We start from the raw sequence: 16,020 nt of genomic DNA, 5'->3' as shown, positions 1-16,020 counted from the left end.
CTCTCTCTAAATAAAACTTTGTCTCAGTTTGACTGGCTTGTGTTTTTGTGCCCAACCGGGTTGCAAGATTGCAAGCCCGCGTGCACTGACAGCTCAGCAGGGGATCGCTCAGCAGGGGTGCCGCAGGCAGTGCTCGGCAGCAGGAGCAGGACTCAGCCGACCCGGGGCCGGGCAGTTTGCGGCATAGTATTCTATATACTTTTAAGAAAGGAACTTTTGATTATGATATGTAAATCTTTTTCTCAGCCTTCCCTCAAAGGGATAGTTATTTGCTAGGGTAAAACCAAAATGGGGAATGGAAACATTTTTCTCTTTAAAGGGATTATTAGACAATAGTGCTAATCCCTGGTTGCCCAGAATAATATACTCACAAGACTCACTAGAATCTTACTGTATAGTATATCTCATCATCCAGAAGCAGTTGGTCTTAAGAACTCTTAAATGGCCTTTTAAATACTCAGTTCCAATGACAACAGGGAGGGAACACTTTGCAAAATTAGGTGTTGCCCTATCATAGCAAATTAGAGTCTGAGGGCAAATATGGCCCACATCCTGTTTTGTATAGCTTTTAAGAATGGTTTTTACACTTTTCAAGGGTTGTAAGCAAAAAAACATGTTATGTGGCCCTTAAGCCTGGAATATTTGCTACCTGGCCCTTTATAGAAAAGAAGTCTTCATGGGCTGGAGATGTGGCTCAGCGGTAGCGCGCTCGCCTGGCATGCGTGCGGCCCGGGTTCGATCCTCAGCACCACATACCAACAAAAATGTTGTGTCCGCCGAGAACTAAAAAAAATAAATAAATATTAAAAAAAAAAAAAAGAAAAGAAGTCTTCAAACTTCTATCCTACAGCATTATGTGTAGGGAACCAATAATCAACATAAAATGCTATTTTTCTTTTATCTGTAATTTATCAGCTGGGAAACCCAGAAGTGAGATGAATACCTCCACTATCGTACCTACTGATCCACTCATAATATGTTTTGCTTTCTATTTCCCACAACTTTGAGCTTTGCCTATTTAAAGGTCTTTGTGTCAAAGGAAGGAATACTCTCCACCGAGAACCCGAGAATGGTTTTACTTAACTGGAAGTTTTATTCTATTACTTGGTAATTTTGAGCTTTTCATAACATTGGAACAATAGAAGGAAAAACAGGTTACTGCACAGGCTTGATATCAGGGAAATATAATTGCTGCTATACGTTGAGCACAAAGATGAGGAAGTCTTAAACTCAGGAGATACTTCAGATCATCTCCTTGAATTGCCAGGTACAGTGGCAAATGTTAAAAGGACCACAGGAACCTATTAAAGCAGAACATCAAGAACTCAAAATTTGGGGCTGGGGATGTGGCTCAAGTGGTAACACGCTCGCCTGGCATGTGTGCGGCCCGGGTTTGATCCTCAGCACCACATACCAACAAAGATGTTGTGTCTGCCAAGAACTAAAAAATAAATGTTAAAAATTATCTCTCTTTCTCTCCTCTCTCACTCTCTCTTTAAAAAAAAAAAAAAGAACTCAAAATTTCTCAAGTTTGAGGATCAACACATCACACGGAAACTTTAACCAGCTGAAGATATTGAGAAAAAGAATATGAAGAGATGAAAGGACATAGTAAACTGCGGCACCAAGACAAGTTATAGAAATAAAGATACAATAGTTATTAATTTTCTTTTTTTCTATTTTGCATTTATCTGTGTACATTAATCATTCCCGTTGACTTGTTTTGCATCCTTGTTTACATAAGGCATATTAATAATTTGGTTAATGGTATTGAGCTTATGTTAATCGATTAATTTTGATGATTACACTGTACTTATGTAAGTTGATAACAGGGGAAGCTGGGTGAAAGGTATTTTTGCAACTTTTGTTAGGTGAAAATTTATTTCAAAATAAAGTTTGAAAACCCAGCATAATTGTTATAAAAATATAAAATATAATTTAGAAATACATATTACAAAGTGATGGAATTTTAGATGCAAATTGTAATAAAAAATAGATACACTTGCGTAATGCTTGATCATTTTAAAAATGCAAATGGCATTAAATATAAATTATGCTAGAGTAATACTAAGAATTTTTCTTTTATCACTTATTCAATTATTCCCTCCCCCAAATTCTTGTCTCTCTCATTAGTTTCTGGATCTATAGTCTCTAAAATCATATTCCCCCAATCCTTGTTCTTTTTGGAATAATTTTTTCAGCTTACTTTTGCAGTTTTGCTAATTTGCACTTCATCAAAGTCCATTTGCTGTTTCATTCATCTTTTAATTTTTTAATTTTCACAATCTTTAACTGGTTCTTTTTCATAAGTTAGTTCTCCTTTCATGATGCAATATTCTCTCACATTCCTCTGGGGATAGTCTGTATAAGAATTAAATTAAAATTACATTTAAGGTCCTTAGAACAATGCCTGACACCATACCAGTATGCACTAAATAAATATAATCATAATTTCTAAGATCCTCCTCTGTTTACTCTAATAACTGGTTTCTTGGGTGTTAGTCTTTTGTTTGTTGATTGGTATTACCTTTTCATGATATTAGTCTTCTTTGGGTATTTGTTGTTGTTGTTGTTTTTTTTAACCAGGGATTGAACCATTAAGCCACATCCCTCAGCCCTTTTTTTGTATTTTATTTAGAGATAGGGTCTTACTGAGTTGCTTAGGGCCTTGCTAAATTGTTGAGGCTAGCTTTGAACCTTCTCAGCCTCCCAAACTGCTGGGATTATAAGTGTGCGTCACCACGCCTGGCTTTGATTTTGTTTTTGTGTTGGTATTTCCTGTTTTATGTACATGATACCATTTCTGTTCAACATAGTTTGCTCTAGTGATTGTAAGGGAAGAATAAAATATAATCTTGGACAGGGTATGCCACTGGCTAGTGTTGTAGGTATGAAGTTAGGTTTCCTTTCCTGGACATAGCCTTCTGGGTTACTGCCTGGCTTATCTGCCCCAACTTTCCAGTCACTGTGCTAGCAAGGGATAAATACCTTTCTGGGGTACCCTTGGTTTTGAAGAGAGTGAATGGGGAAAGAAACCAATTGAACTAGAAATTTCAAATTCCATTCTCCAACAGTTACCCTTTATTTTAGGACATATGTACTCCCTCCATTCTCACACCCCAACTCCATGTTTCTATCACTGCTGGTCCTGAAGTTTGACTGCTGTTTTGCCAATCAGATCTCATCTGTCCCCTATATTTCAGAAAATACTCAAAATTTCAAATTTGCTAGGAATCAGCTTAGGCTCCAATAATCTTGGACCATGCTAAATTATGTTGTTATATGGGTATATAACAATGAATCCCAGTATTATGTATAATTATAATGTACCAATTACAAATATGGGAAAATAAATACATAAAAGCAACACTGCCCACCCCTACAAAAAAAAAAAAAATCTTGGGCGATACTTTTCTTTTTTTCTTAAAACAACTCAGTGCCATAATAACCTGATACACTCAGATCCATGGTTCAAGTCTCAATGTATTTTTTCCTGAACGAATTCTTTATTAACACACTTCTTTCACTATATTTCTTCTCTGAACTTTATACAGTTCCATGTATACATACATCTTTATTGTTATTTACAAATGTTTATGTTCTTCCCCATTCAAATGTGAATAAAATTAACAAAAAGATATGCTCCCCAAAGGCCCATTAGTAATACTGGTGTGGCTACCAAGTTGTTTCCTTTACATAATCTTGCTGAGAAGTAATTTCTTTGTATACTTTCTTAAAAATGAAAATTCTATATTGCCAAAATGTGGAAGTTATTACACAGACCAAGAATAAAAATGGTTTACCTTGACCTATCTATAAAGAAAATTAGGATGAACTATCCTATGAAAAACAATTAGAATGCAGATGGCTTATTCTATCCTTGAGAAAAAGACTTGTAACATTTTAGAAGAATTCTAGGAAAGTTTATTCTAGGAAACTTTATGCTGACAGAACATCATTCCTATGTATTTACCAGAAGAACAGATGAAAAATAAAATAAAAAGAATAGATGGAAACACTGTGGGTTTTGTTGGCAAGATTATGACATGAAATCCCAGGTTTGCTACTCATTAGCTTTGTAAAACTGGATCAGCAATTGGTACATTCTCAGCCTGGAGGAGATGCCTTCTAAAATGGCTCACAAAGACTTCTGCCCCCTGGTATTCATGCCTTTGTGCAATACACTCCCTCCTAATATGGGTTAGACACTGTGCTTTTTTTGTGTGTGGTGCTGGTGTTTGAACCAGGGCCTTGTGCATGCTAGGCAAGCACTCTACCAACTGAGCTATATCCCAGCCCTGTGACTTACTTTTAATGAATAGCATATAACAAAACTGATGGCATGTCAACTCCAAAATTAGGTTATAAAAGATTGATTTCAGTCTGACATTATTCGACTTGCTCAATTTGATAAAGCCAGCTGAGATGTTGTGAGCTGCCTACAGAAGTCCATGTGTCAAGGAATTTCCAACAACTTGTGAGAAACCAAATCTTGTGGGCAGGAGTGAGCTTAGAAGAACATCCTTTGTTAGTGGAGCCTTGAAATAACTGCACTTCTGGCCAACACTTTCGTTTCGGCTCGTGAGACTATGAAGCAAAATCTGAACTAAGCTGCATCTGATTCCTGACCTATAGAAACTATGAGATAATAACTGTTGATGATTCAAAGTCACTAGGTTTTAGGGTAATTTGTTATGTAATAGATGACTAAAGCCTTAGTTTTCTTATCTCTAAAATGGGGCTGATAGCCTACTGTGAGGAGCCACTCTGAATGACTCATGCTTTCCATTCTGAAGCGAGAGGCTTTGACTGGTCACTACATTTTGTAGTGACCTGAACATTGTCACAGTTCAGGAAGTTGAGGGCGTGTCTTCAGATGTAGTCATGTCACCCATGGGGTTCAGCTACACTCACCTATCCCTTTGTAATACCACCCCTTTGCCCTGTTTGGGATAGAATGTTTCATGGAAATGCCTTTTGTGTGTCCCCTTCTCTTGCTCCGGCTTTGGGTGTGGTCTTCCTAGATGTCAGTCAACCTGCTGACAGCAGACATCATGAAGCTAGACTCAGCCCCCTGAAACCTGACCCCTTGCCTCATTTGAATGGTTTCTCCTCAATAAAAGGGTTCAGCATGTGCTCTTTCTGTGGACCCTTAAGGTCAGAGGAGCTGTCACAGGACCCAAAGAAAAAGATATCTCTGTCTCTTGTGTGATTATTTCACACAGCCCAGTTCACCTGGAGTGACCCTGAGTGTTTTAGTCGTGAGGAATGTGACAGCCTACCTCATAGAGTTGCTGTCATAATTAAATGATATCTGGCACCCAATATATGGTCAAAAAGAAAAAAGGATATTATTAACCAAGTTAACAGGATCTCTACCAGGCAATGTTGTGTTATAACACTGTTGGTATTAAAATAATGATTTTTAGTAATGAGATAGCACATGACATAATAATTTTACATAATAGGATTTCTTGTCTCAGAGAAGGCCTGTGAGTAAAACAGAATATTCTTAAAACAGATGAAGAAACTTAAGCAATGAAGATACTTCAGTACCTTGTACAAGTCTCCACAATTAGAAAGTATGAGAGCTGAGATTCAATCCTAGACCTTTTCACATCACTGTAATGCTGACATTTGACATTTTAGTAAACAACTATTAGGTATTAGACATTATTCTAGGCCCGGAGAATACAGAGGCAAAGAAATTCGACATCCCTGCCCTCTTGAAGCTTATATTCGCTTTTATACTCTATTATAAAATTGGAAAAATGAATTTAAACATCATTAATTAAATCTTTCTTATGTGTAGTATGGATTTGTTTTTGGATATTTAATAATGCAGAAATGCATTACTCTATCATCAACTTTGTCTTGATTTGAGTCCATTTCGCTCACAGTGATATTATATAAGACAGAGGCATGGCTGGGTTTCAGTAATTCATTGGCTAAATTTAAGACCACTATATTAAGATGATTTTGCCTATGGTAGTAGGAAACCCAACTTAAATTTTCTTAATAAAGGGCATTTACTGCCTATGTAACAACAACAAAAATAAAGGCAAGGCAGTGACTGATTGTTCTGCTATCTCATTAATTTTTTGGGTTGCCCTCTTATGCATTGGCTTTATCCATAGGCTGGCAGCTAGGGAGCTGCAATATTCCAGCTCTTACACACAGGATATTTATCTCTTCCTCAGAATGAAGAAACACCTTTTGAAAGCCCCCCCTAAATTGTCCTTGCTTTTTACTGGCCTGTATCAGGTCACCTGCTATTCCTGTGACCAGAGCAATACAATACCTTATTAGGCTTATCCAGGTTCTGAACAATTTTCTGTAAGGGCAATGGCATATACTCATCAACGTTTAACAGGGGCTATAAGCTAAGAATGGATCATGAAATTAATTTCTGGGTCCTAACCATCATTAAAAAAGTTACATATAGCATGTAAAATTCGAAATTAAACGTAAGGTTAGTAGTTTATTATTAGTGTACATGCACACACTTGGGTCAAAATGTAGTGTTTCTTTTTGTGGATTATGGTAAAAAAACAGTTTGAAACTACTGCCTCAAGGGTCTCATGCTCTACTGACTGAGCTAGCTGGGCCTAATGAAATGTTTTAGTTTCCTCTTCAATATTTTCTAAACCTAAAAAGTATGTCTCCGGGGCTGGGGATGTGGCTCAAGTGGTAGCGCGCTCGCCTGGCATGCGTGCGGCCCCGGTTCGATCCTCAGCACCACATACAAACAAAGATGTTGTGTCCGCCGAGAACTAAAAAATAAATATTAAAAAATTCTCTCTCTCTTCCCCCCTCCGCTCTTTCTTTAAAAAAATAAAAAGTATGTCTCCCTTCCAAAAGTTCATCTTTCTTTCCATCCAGTAAGTATGCATGATGATGCAATTTATAAATTTTCTCTTTTGGCTAATAGAAAGTGTTATGATGAAAGACTGAAAAAGCTTGTTTTATAAGAAAGTTCTATTTCAAATAACTGAGCATGTATCATCACTGTAATCTTCAGTTGTAAAAATATTGATCTTATGGATAAAAACTTTTAAGAGTTCATTCTAGTTCAATCCCTTTCGTTTACTAAATGAAGAAACTAAGGCCTAGAGAGGGAAATGAACTTATCTAAGGCATTAATTAGCTGCAGAATACAAATCTCTTGACACCCACTTTAGAATTCTTTCCATTGTACTCATTAACAGTTATACCAACTTTAAAAAACGAAATAAGCATAGATAAGTTCCAGAGGTACTTAGGTTTACATAGCTGATGGATTCTTGGCAACAGGGGAGATTAAATAAATGTTGACTTTGAAATCCATGACAGACAAAGTCTAGTTAATCACTGCCTTTTCTGTTTAAGTAAAACTAGGGGTCATGTTAATTTTCATAATAAAGTATGAATTATATTTCACCTTAATACTTTACTTTTTAAGCTAAGATATAAAATTCACTAAGTACCTTTCACGATTAGATATTTGTGAAGTTTTACAAATGACCTAAAGAAGCCTTAGCTACCGAGAGCTTATGAGTGTGTTATTATTATGTGCAGTGGGGTAAGGAAAGTTGAACAACAACAACAAAAAAAACATATTCATTAAAGCCAATTACTTGAAATACAGGGAATAAGGTTAGAGTCCTTTGGGCTTGGGCACATCAGAACTTTACTGTTTCATTGATAGGCAAGGAGGGTAGCTATTACTTGAGGGTGCTTCAAGAATATCAGTTAGACCCAAATAGCTCTTCTATTATTCAGTGAAATGTCTCTCATTTCTTCTTTAATAGTAGTTCTTTTTTGTGTGAAAGGTCTTCAGAGAATTCCTGCTAGCTCCAGTTAGAAGCTCTAGTGTCAGTCTTGGGGATGCTGTCTGGCAGAAGGGTAACCAAAGGACTGTTAGTAGGATGACAGTGCTGCTTACTCTGCTTTTTATAGAAGAGAAAGCCAATTCCTTTTTATAGAAGAGAAAGCCAATTCTGAAGGGCAGGTTATGTTAAACATAACCTGAAAAGAATATTGTTTCTGGATTCTATCATGGTAACTATACTAGGTTAATTTAGATAGTTGCTGTCAGGAAGTAGACTTACCTATCATACAGCAGGTACCAGACCCACCTTTAGGTGCTAAAACCCTGTTCTTACTAGCCTCACAATCCATAGGAAAGTCCTGGTAAATTATAAATAAGTGGAATTGGCATCAAAGTTGGGTAGCATTAGCAATATCTAGTAATAGATGACAGGATCCCAATTGTGAAATTGGATTTAAGTGTAGGAATCTGTAGATTCCCAGAGGAGGATTTAGAAGAAAAAGGTTGGAACATAAGAGAGCTCATCTTAAGAGAATGACATCCTGAATAGAGGATACTGCCTATCTAATCAAGAGCTCAGGTTCCACAGTTGCATGGAGTCTAGTGATCAGACTTCAGGTCTGAGCCAGACAGACATGGCACTGAACACACTTCTCAATCTAGGCCATATTTAATTCTGGAGTTAGTACATAAACAGTATTGTATGTATGAGCAGTTATGATGTACCTTTCTGGGGAATTTACTTGATAGCAATTTAATCCATATTCTTACATGAAAATAGGCACTCATAATTTATACATGACATTCATGTCTATCAAAAATTAGACAGCTAATTTTGGATGAATTCAGAAGAAAACAGATTTAAAAAAAAATCCAGATTTTAGTAAGGAGTTTTAGGTTATACACCTAAGTCACTCTTTGATGGTATCAGAAAAGTCTGCAAGGTAATGACTGAAAAAAATTTCATCTTTGGAAAGACTTATTTTAAACTAAATTTCACTTACTGTGTGACCTTGGGTAAGTTCAAAATTACCTAAATCCCAAGGATTGTAAAGATTACTGATAATATACAAAGCCCCTACTAAAGCACCTGACAATAAAAAGGTATTTAATAAGGTGACAGGGAAAAAGCCTGGGCTAGAAATGTTTAATCTTATTGCCTTGGTCAGGATAGGTCCTATGGCCAGGGAAACTGTTGAGTCTCTAGAGAATAAAAACTCAGAAGGGTGAAGTGAGTCAAATTTAACTGGAACATAGTTAGATGTGGTGGAGAAGTAACATAAGTTGTACACTTACTCCTGATCGCCCACTGTAGGAGTTTTATATATAGTCTCATCCAATCTTCATAATAATCTTCAAAAGAGACAATTATAACCTTACAGATAACTGAGGTTCAAGAAAGTTCAGAATGGTGTAGTCAGCTGGTTAAATAGTGGAGTAGACTAGGTTTCAATAAGAGAGGTTAAATAAATAATGGCTCTTGACCACAGGAGCAACACAAAATATTTAACATTCAGATGGTGGGCCTGTGTTGTATCATGTGATAGGGGAAAAGTAGTCCAGACAGCAGGAGCCTTTTATAGTATTACAAGAATAAACTGATAAGGAGTTAAAGTTTAATCATCTTCAAGTACTATTCAGAAAAGTCTCATTAATTTAGAATACAGTATATGGAATTTGCAATAATCTATTTGGAACTGGAAACAAAATATCTGAAAATATTCTTCCTACTTCTTTTCCTCTTCCTCAATAGTGCAGCTTGAATCACATAACTATGACATTCTCCAGTGACTTCTGCATAATGACCACACCGAATTCTAGTTAACAGAATAACTGAAAACAAAAACAAAACTAGAGTAGCACTGCATACTGAAAAGCAAATAGGAGTCTATCAGAAAGCAAGATGGAGATGAAATAGTTTTTTCAGACCTGAAAACATGCAACAGTGTGATTTGTTTAAAGAGTGGCAAGATGTTCCATGGGGCTAGAGAGTTGCAAGGAAAGCATGGCTAGAAAAATGGGTAGGGATGAGATAGATCCTGAGGAGGTATGTTATTATGAGGAACTGGAATTTTATCTTGTGGACCATCATTTCCCAGTTAAGATCAGAGATATCCTTGAGATTACAATGTCAAAAAAAAATGCCAACAAGTACGTTTATTTTTTTGATTCTTTAGTTTTCTTAACATCTATGTAGTATAAAAAATCTTGAATAACTTCATTTAAAATCTCAAATACTAGAGATGAAGTAAATCATCTTTTATTTTCATGTTACATTTGGTTATCAAGGGACATGCAAAACCTTCCAATTTTAATGAGAACAGTGTTTTTGTGACTTTTTATCACATATCCGTTTAATATTAGGTGTAATATTACTAAGTCGGATCCGCATGTGAGGTGCAGCATCAAGTCTTTTCCTATATTTTGTTTTTGTTGCAGCATAATATGAAAACCCTGTTTCACACAGGTGCATTGTTGCAAAAGGAAGAAGTACACGAACTGCACGCCTTGCAATGCTTGGATATTCTTGAATTAGGCTACTCCAAAAATCATTTAGTGAAAGTTCACTGAAATTTTGTTTCACCTGAGAATCAGATGTTAAATCAATTAGGCTCTCATAATCTCGTGCTACTAATGAAGCTGGTTTAACAGTTACTGTAAATGGATTTCTAACCCAAGCATTATTGTCATTTGTTACAGGAAAATATTTTAGAAGAGCAGAGCGCAAACCCCTTAGGTGCTGTACAATGGCACTGCAAATATCTTTATCAACTGTAGAATTAATTTCAGTCAAAAAGTCACTGAGCGTAGGAAAACAATCAAAGTTTTCTTCTTCTACAGATGAGGCCCAAAATTCTAATTTTCTTAACAATGATGACATTTTATCAAACACTGTAAAAACTGTCACATTTTTCCCTTGCATTGACAGATTAACCTCATTTAATTTAGTAAAAATATCTGCAAGATATGCAAGTCTTAGCAGCCAGGATGAATTTGTTACACAATCAGATAGTCGAAAAGCAGAATCCATGAAAACCAGTAGTTCACGCCGAAGCTCAAAAAGTCTTACAAGAACTTTACCTCGCGAAAGCCACCTTACCTCTGTATTTAGAAGAAGTGCTGTGTGCTGAGCACCCATTTCTTCACATAAAATTTTTAGTAGTCTGGATTGATGTGGTCGAGCTTTAATATAATTGATGATTTGTACTGCTTGATCTAGCACATTTTTTAGAGATGTAGGCATTACTTTAACTGCTAGTGCATGTCGATATAATAGGCAGTGACTACTAGTGCTTTCAGGAGCCACATATTTTATCAAGGCCACAGCCTCAGCAATTTTCCCGTCTACTGCCCTAGAAGCATCACTACAAACATCGACACATTTTTCCCATTCAATTTCATGTTTTTGCATAAAACTGTTGATGCAGTTGAATATTTCTTCACCAGTAGCATTACTTTGCAAAGATTCACATAAAAGTAAGTCTTCCTCAATAGACTTATTAAACCTATAACGAATAAACACAAGCAGCACAGCAAGTCCTGAAACATCAGCTGATTCATCTAGTTGTAGTGAAAACCCATCACATATTTTCAGTCTACAAACAAGCTCTTCTTCAATATCAGCAGCCAAATCCTTAATTCTTCGAGCAACAGTACTGTTTGATAGTTGTACTGCATCTATTTTTTTACTATATTGTTCGTCAAACATTCGCATCACTACATCTTTTGCACAAGGTTTGATAAGCAATTCTCCAATAGTATGAGCCTCTCCACTCAGGGCTATATGGTAACTTACATTGTATGATGCCTCTGTAGCACTTTCATTATCTGTATTGACAATTTTAGGTGCTGGGGGTTTATTATTTTCAGGTGAATCAAGATGCTGCTTGAAAAAGCTTATATCTTTGTCTTTATATGCGGCATGTTTAGTTTCCAAATGTCTTCGAAGCTTACTAGGAGCTAAAGAGCTATTTGATAAAATTTTTTTACATAATACACACTGAGCATGAGGCGCATCTCTATTTCCAAAGTAAGTAAATCCAAAAGACAAATAACTTTCATCATATTTTCTTCTTTTTGGTTTTTTACTAAATGTTATTTTGTTGGAATTAGACATAAATTTGACCCTGGAAAGCTCACCTTCTGATTTTTTAGAAACCGAAGGCTGCAACTGTTCATCTTCATTTTGTAATATTCCAACCTTTTGATCATTTGATTCAGATACAATTTGGTAACAAAAAGATTCTACTTCTTGTTTAAGATTTCCTTGTTTCAGCAAAAGATCCATGGGCAATGAATTTGTGGTACAAAACATGGTTAATTTAGAATAAACATTGAGTATCACAAATGTGTTGAGATTATAAGACAGGATACAAAGAGGACGAGAGATGATACACAGTAACACATCAGTTAATTTGTAAATGCTGCCTATGCATCAATGCGCAGATGGAACATCACACGTTCGTTTATCAGGTGATCTCTCATGCGACTTCCTGGTGCTCTCAGGTATGGCACACCTTTCTTAAAAGGTAGATTATCACATAAAAATAAAAGCTATAGAAATGAGTTTAGTAGTATTAAAGTTATATTTAAATAAATTTACATTAAAATAAACTATTAAAATTATTGCTAGTAGCAATCTTTTTATCAAAACACTTGGAATATTAACATGCTATAAAAAGCCTGAGGATGGTTGAACAAAGATATAATAGTTAATAAGATTATTTCTAAGGTTGGTGAACATTTTGGAAAGGGCTGCATAGTAAATATTTTTGGTTTTGTGGGCCATAGTCTTTGTTGTACTACCCAACTCCCTAACTGTAGCATGACTGCAGCCATAACCAATACACAAAAGAATGGGCATGGTGTGTTCCAATAAAACTTTATGTTCAAGAACAGAGAGCACAGGCCATAATTTACCAATCCCATCTCATGGTTTATCTTGGAATCTCTTTAGTTTTACTAATGGCCTTAGATGTACTAAGTGTTGATACAATCATACATCCAAAGTCTCTCTTTAGGGCTGGCAAAAATTCTCATGAGCTATATTAAAAACATTCACTGTTCAGGGCTGGGGTTGTGGCTCAGTGGTTGAGTACTTGCCTGGCACGTGTGAGGCACTGACTGGGTTTGATCCTTGGCACAACATAAAAATAAATAAAGGCACTGTGTCTATCTACAACTTAAAACAAAACAAAACAAAAAACACTGTTGAAAGCATTGCAAGACAGAGTTCTACTGTATCCTGTATATTATGTGTTCACAATGAACTATAGACCAAAAATTAGGTATTATTTCTCTGGACTTAAAAAATTACATATATGTCTACATTATCCAACTTAAGACTCAAAGTAATATGTGTGTGTATGTATGTATGTATGTGTGTGTGTGTGTGTGTGTGTGTATATATATATATTTTTTATGGATACAATATCTTTATTTATTTTTATGTGGTGCTGAGGATTAAACCTAGTGCCTCCTATGTGCAAGACAAGCCCTCTACCACTGAGTTACAACTCCAGCCCCCAAAGTAATGTATATTTTTATTGATTATTCTGGATTCCATTATACTATAGGTGAAAACCCAACTAGGAACTAAAGAAAACATAAACTCTCATTTTAAAAGGTTTCTTCCTCATATAATAAAAAGCATAATTAAAAGAGTAATACAAACTTAAATACTATTTTTTAAAGTTAAACTTTGTAACTTAAAACATACAAATTGTGTCTATAAAAATGCACCTACTTTTGATTTAAACTTTATAATCTTGGTCACAGAATAAGCCTTATAATCTCATGTTAGATCCTGAATCAAAATGCTAGTGGGTAAGATACCTGAAATGAGGAGTACTCCCTTCTGCAATCACGCTCTCCACCTTGACAGCTTGAAATGTAGACTCTTCAAAAGAATAAAATTAAGGGATGGGGTGGAAAGGGGAGTAACCAAAAGCCTAAAATGAGAAAAATTAAAATTAGACATTGCAACAAGCAGAATTAACTACAAACTTCTAAGATGAGCATTCATCACAATAAATTTTAGATCTAGGCAGTACTAACGGTTCTTCACTGCAATGTTGCTCTTGAACTGAAACAGAAGATGCCTAGCATCTAGCAAAGTAAAAATGTGAATATTTTCATCTTCTTTAATACTGTGGCAATTTCACCGCTTTGAAATGCTTCCCTACCCACTGACTTCAAAAAAATACATCAAAAACAAAACCACCAGCTGGAGATATAACTCAATTGGTAGAGTGCTATCCTAGCATGCATAAGGCCCTGGGTTCAATCTCCAGCACCACCAAAAAACAAAAACAAACAAAAAACAGCCCCCCCCCCAAAAAAAAAAACTAGGAAAACTGAACTCAAGCAAAGCCTCTTCTTAATGTCTCTAAAATGAAGCACCAAATCTAACATGGAATTATACACAGAAGTGTTATATGAAATATACCTTTGGCTACAATTAGTTTTGTCACCTCAACAAGCAATTTCTCAAGGCTATTAAGGTTTATTGAGCAATCATTATTTACTATGTGCAAGTAGCTGTGCTCAAATTCTAATACAGATCAGTTTGTCTAATCCTCAAACGAGAGCCAGGGGCTATTAGGTCCACTTTATCAACAAGGAGGAGTTAAGTATCTACTAAGTTAACACATCTTCTAAGAACCAAGAACAAAGTCCCAAAAGTTTGACTACATAGCCCACATGCCTAGCTTGTTCTTTTAATTCCCCAAGCATCAAAAAAAAAAAAAAAAAAAAAAAAGGACCAGGAGTTGGGCTATAACTGCCAGGAAGTCAACAGCTGGAAACTGGCAGCAGCACAAAAATCCTATTTCTTATTGAAAATAAAAGGGCAGATTCTTTCAGTTTCAATTTGGATTTAGCCAGAGACCTCCGTGGAGCGGCGGGGTTATCTGGGGTTAGGATGCCTCTCCCTCGCCGTCAGAAGACACCCAAGAGCACACCTGAGGACAAAGAATCTCTATTCCCTTGAGGAAAGTTTTCATTCCACTCCCTGAAAAGGTGGGAAAACGTCTCTCTTCCTCTGACTAGACTAAACTGACAGGTAAGGCACCCTGTCGCATCCACCCGCAGGCGGTTCCAGCTGTGAACACCCCCCTCGGGGCAGGAGAGCAGGCCAATCACAAAGGCTAGGCAGGAGTGCGTGAGGGCAGCTCTGCCGGCACCTACGTGCTTTTCTACACGGTTACCTCGACGTGTGGCCGGGCCAGCCACCCTCGGCGCCTCCCTGTCACAGGTGCGCGCCGCCCGCAGACCACCCCGTCTGGGGGCGTGCTTCCTGTCCCTGCCCACCCTCGCCTCAGGACTTCTCTCGCGTCCCTGACGGGTCGCCTCCGCTAACGACCACATGAATTCGTTTCAGCATCCAACGCCTTCCCTCTACTGCCTCTCCACCTGCGTTGGAGAGAACGGCCTTGGCCGCGGCTGGGCTGCACAACAGCGCCGCGGTCCCCAGCTGTGCCTGCGACCGCCATTTTAGACAGCTCAAGGCAGCGGCCATTTCAGAGCGCGCCGTTCAGCCGCGGTTGGCGCCTCTGCTTCTCACCTTCACCGAGGCCTGAAGGGGGTCAAGAGCCAGTCGTCGCGGACTGGAGGGAGGAGGGAGGGGGAGGGGGGCAAAAAACAAAACAGAGGAAAGAAGGATGCGGGGACGGGGTGATGCTCTCAGATCAGGGATACCGCCTATGCCACCTCCATAGAGATCCGATTCGCTGCTGGCGCGGTCCTGGTCTGAAGATAAATTTAGCACTCTAGAGCAGCCGAACCCTGAGGTCTCCAGGAGCGACTCCGCCGCTGCCAAATCAGCGGCAGAGCTTCTCCCCGTCACCAATCCGCGCTGAGCAGCGGGGCGGGACTAACGGAAAGGACCGGGCTGGGTTGCGTCGCTACCCGGCCAACGCTGGGATGGTGAGATAGCGGTGCGGCCGGGCGTGAAGCGATTGTTCTCAAACTTCCCTGGCCTGCGGACGGCTCGAGCTCTAGTTTAGAATGCAGATTCCAGGGTGCAGCCAGATAGAGTTGATGACCTGTCGGACTGGAGCGGCCGGGAATCTGCATTTTCATCGGCCTGAGTCGGGGTGATTAGTGTGGATCAGCTGCGGCCCCGAGAGCGCGCAGGTCTTCTCCACCGCTTTGTTCCCCCAGGCCGCGCTCCAGGCGCAGGACGTGCGCCCGCTGTCTTTTTACCTGGC

At 38.0% G+C, this 16,020-nt stretch overlaps 1 protein-coding gene across 5 annotated transcripts; it reads right to left on the bottom strand.

Annotated features, from left to right (window-relative positions):
- Positions 1–653: 653 nt before the first annotated feature.
- Zbed5 (zinc finger BED-type containing 5) lies at positions 654–15,653 on the bottom strand. Of its 5 annotated transcripts, XR_013343563.1 has the most exons (4): positions 15,375–15,649; positions 13,646–13,761; positions 2,207–2,361; positions 654–783 (listed from the first exon to the last, which is right to left on the bottom strand). XR_013343563.1 is itself a non-coding variant. In XM_026395912.2 (3 exons), the coding sequence occupies exon 3, from the start codon at positions 12,123–12,125 to the stop codon at positions 10,122–10,124; it is 2,004 nt and encodes a 667-aa protein (XP_026251697.2). In that variant the 5' UTR covers positions 12,126–12,364; positions 13,646–13,761; positions 15,375–15,653; the 3' UTR covers positions 9,683–10,121. The 5 variants fall into 5 exon arrangements, 3 of the variants coding, with proteins under 3 accessions (XP_026251697.2, XP_026251695.2, XP_026251698.2); XR_003301465.2 differs by lacking the exon at positions 654–783 and having other exon boundaries at positions 1,517–2,361; positions 15,375–15,626; XM_026395912.2 differs by lacking the exons at positions 654–783; positions 2,207–2,361 and adding an exon at positions 9,683–12,364 and having other exon boundaries at positions 15,375–15,653.
- Between the last annotated feature and the right edge of the window lie 367 nt (positions 15,654–16,020).

This window comes from Urocitellus parryii, chromosome 4 (assembly GCF_045843805.1).
Source record: "Urocitellus parryii isolate mUroPar1 chromosome 4, mUroPar1.hap1, whole genome shotgun sequence".
NCBI lineage: Eukaryota > Metazoa > Chordata > Mammalia > Rodentia > Sciuridae > Urocitellus > Urocitellus parryii.
Note: the sequence above shows the minus strand (reverse complement) of the source record. Positions and strands in the feature narration are given on the sequence as shown.

Excerpts from the sequence above, each read along its gene's own strand:
- Zbed5 (XM_026395912.2), bottom strand. The coding sequence starts at position 12,125 with ATGTTTTGTACCACAAATTCATTGCCCATGGATCTTTTGCTGAAACAA.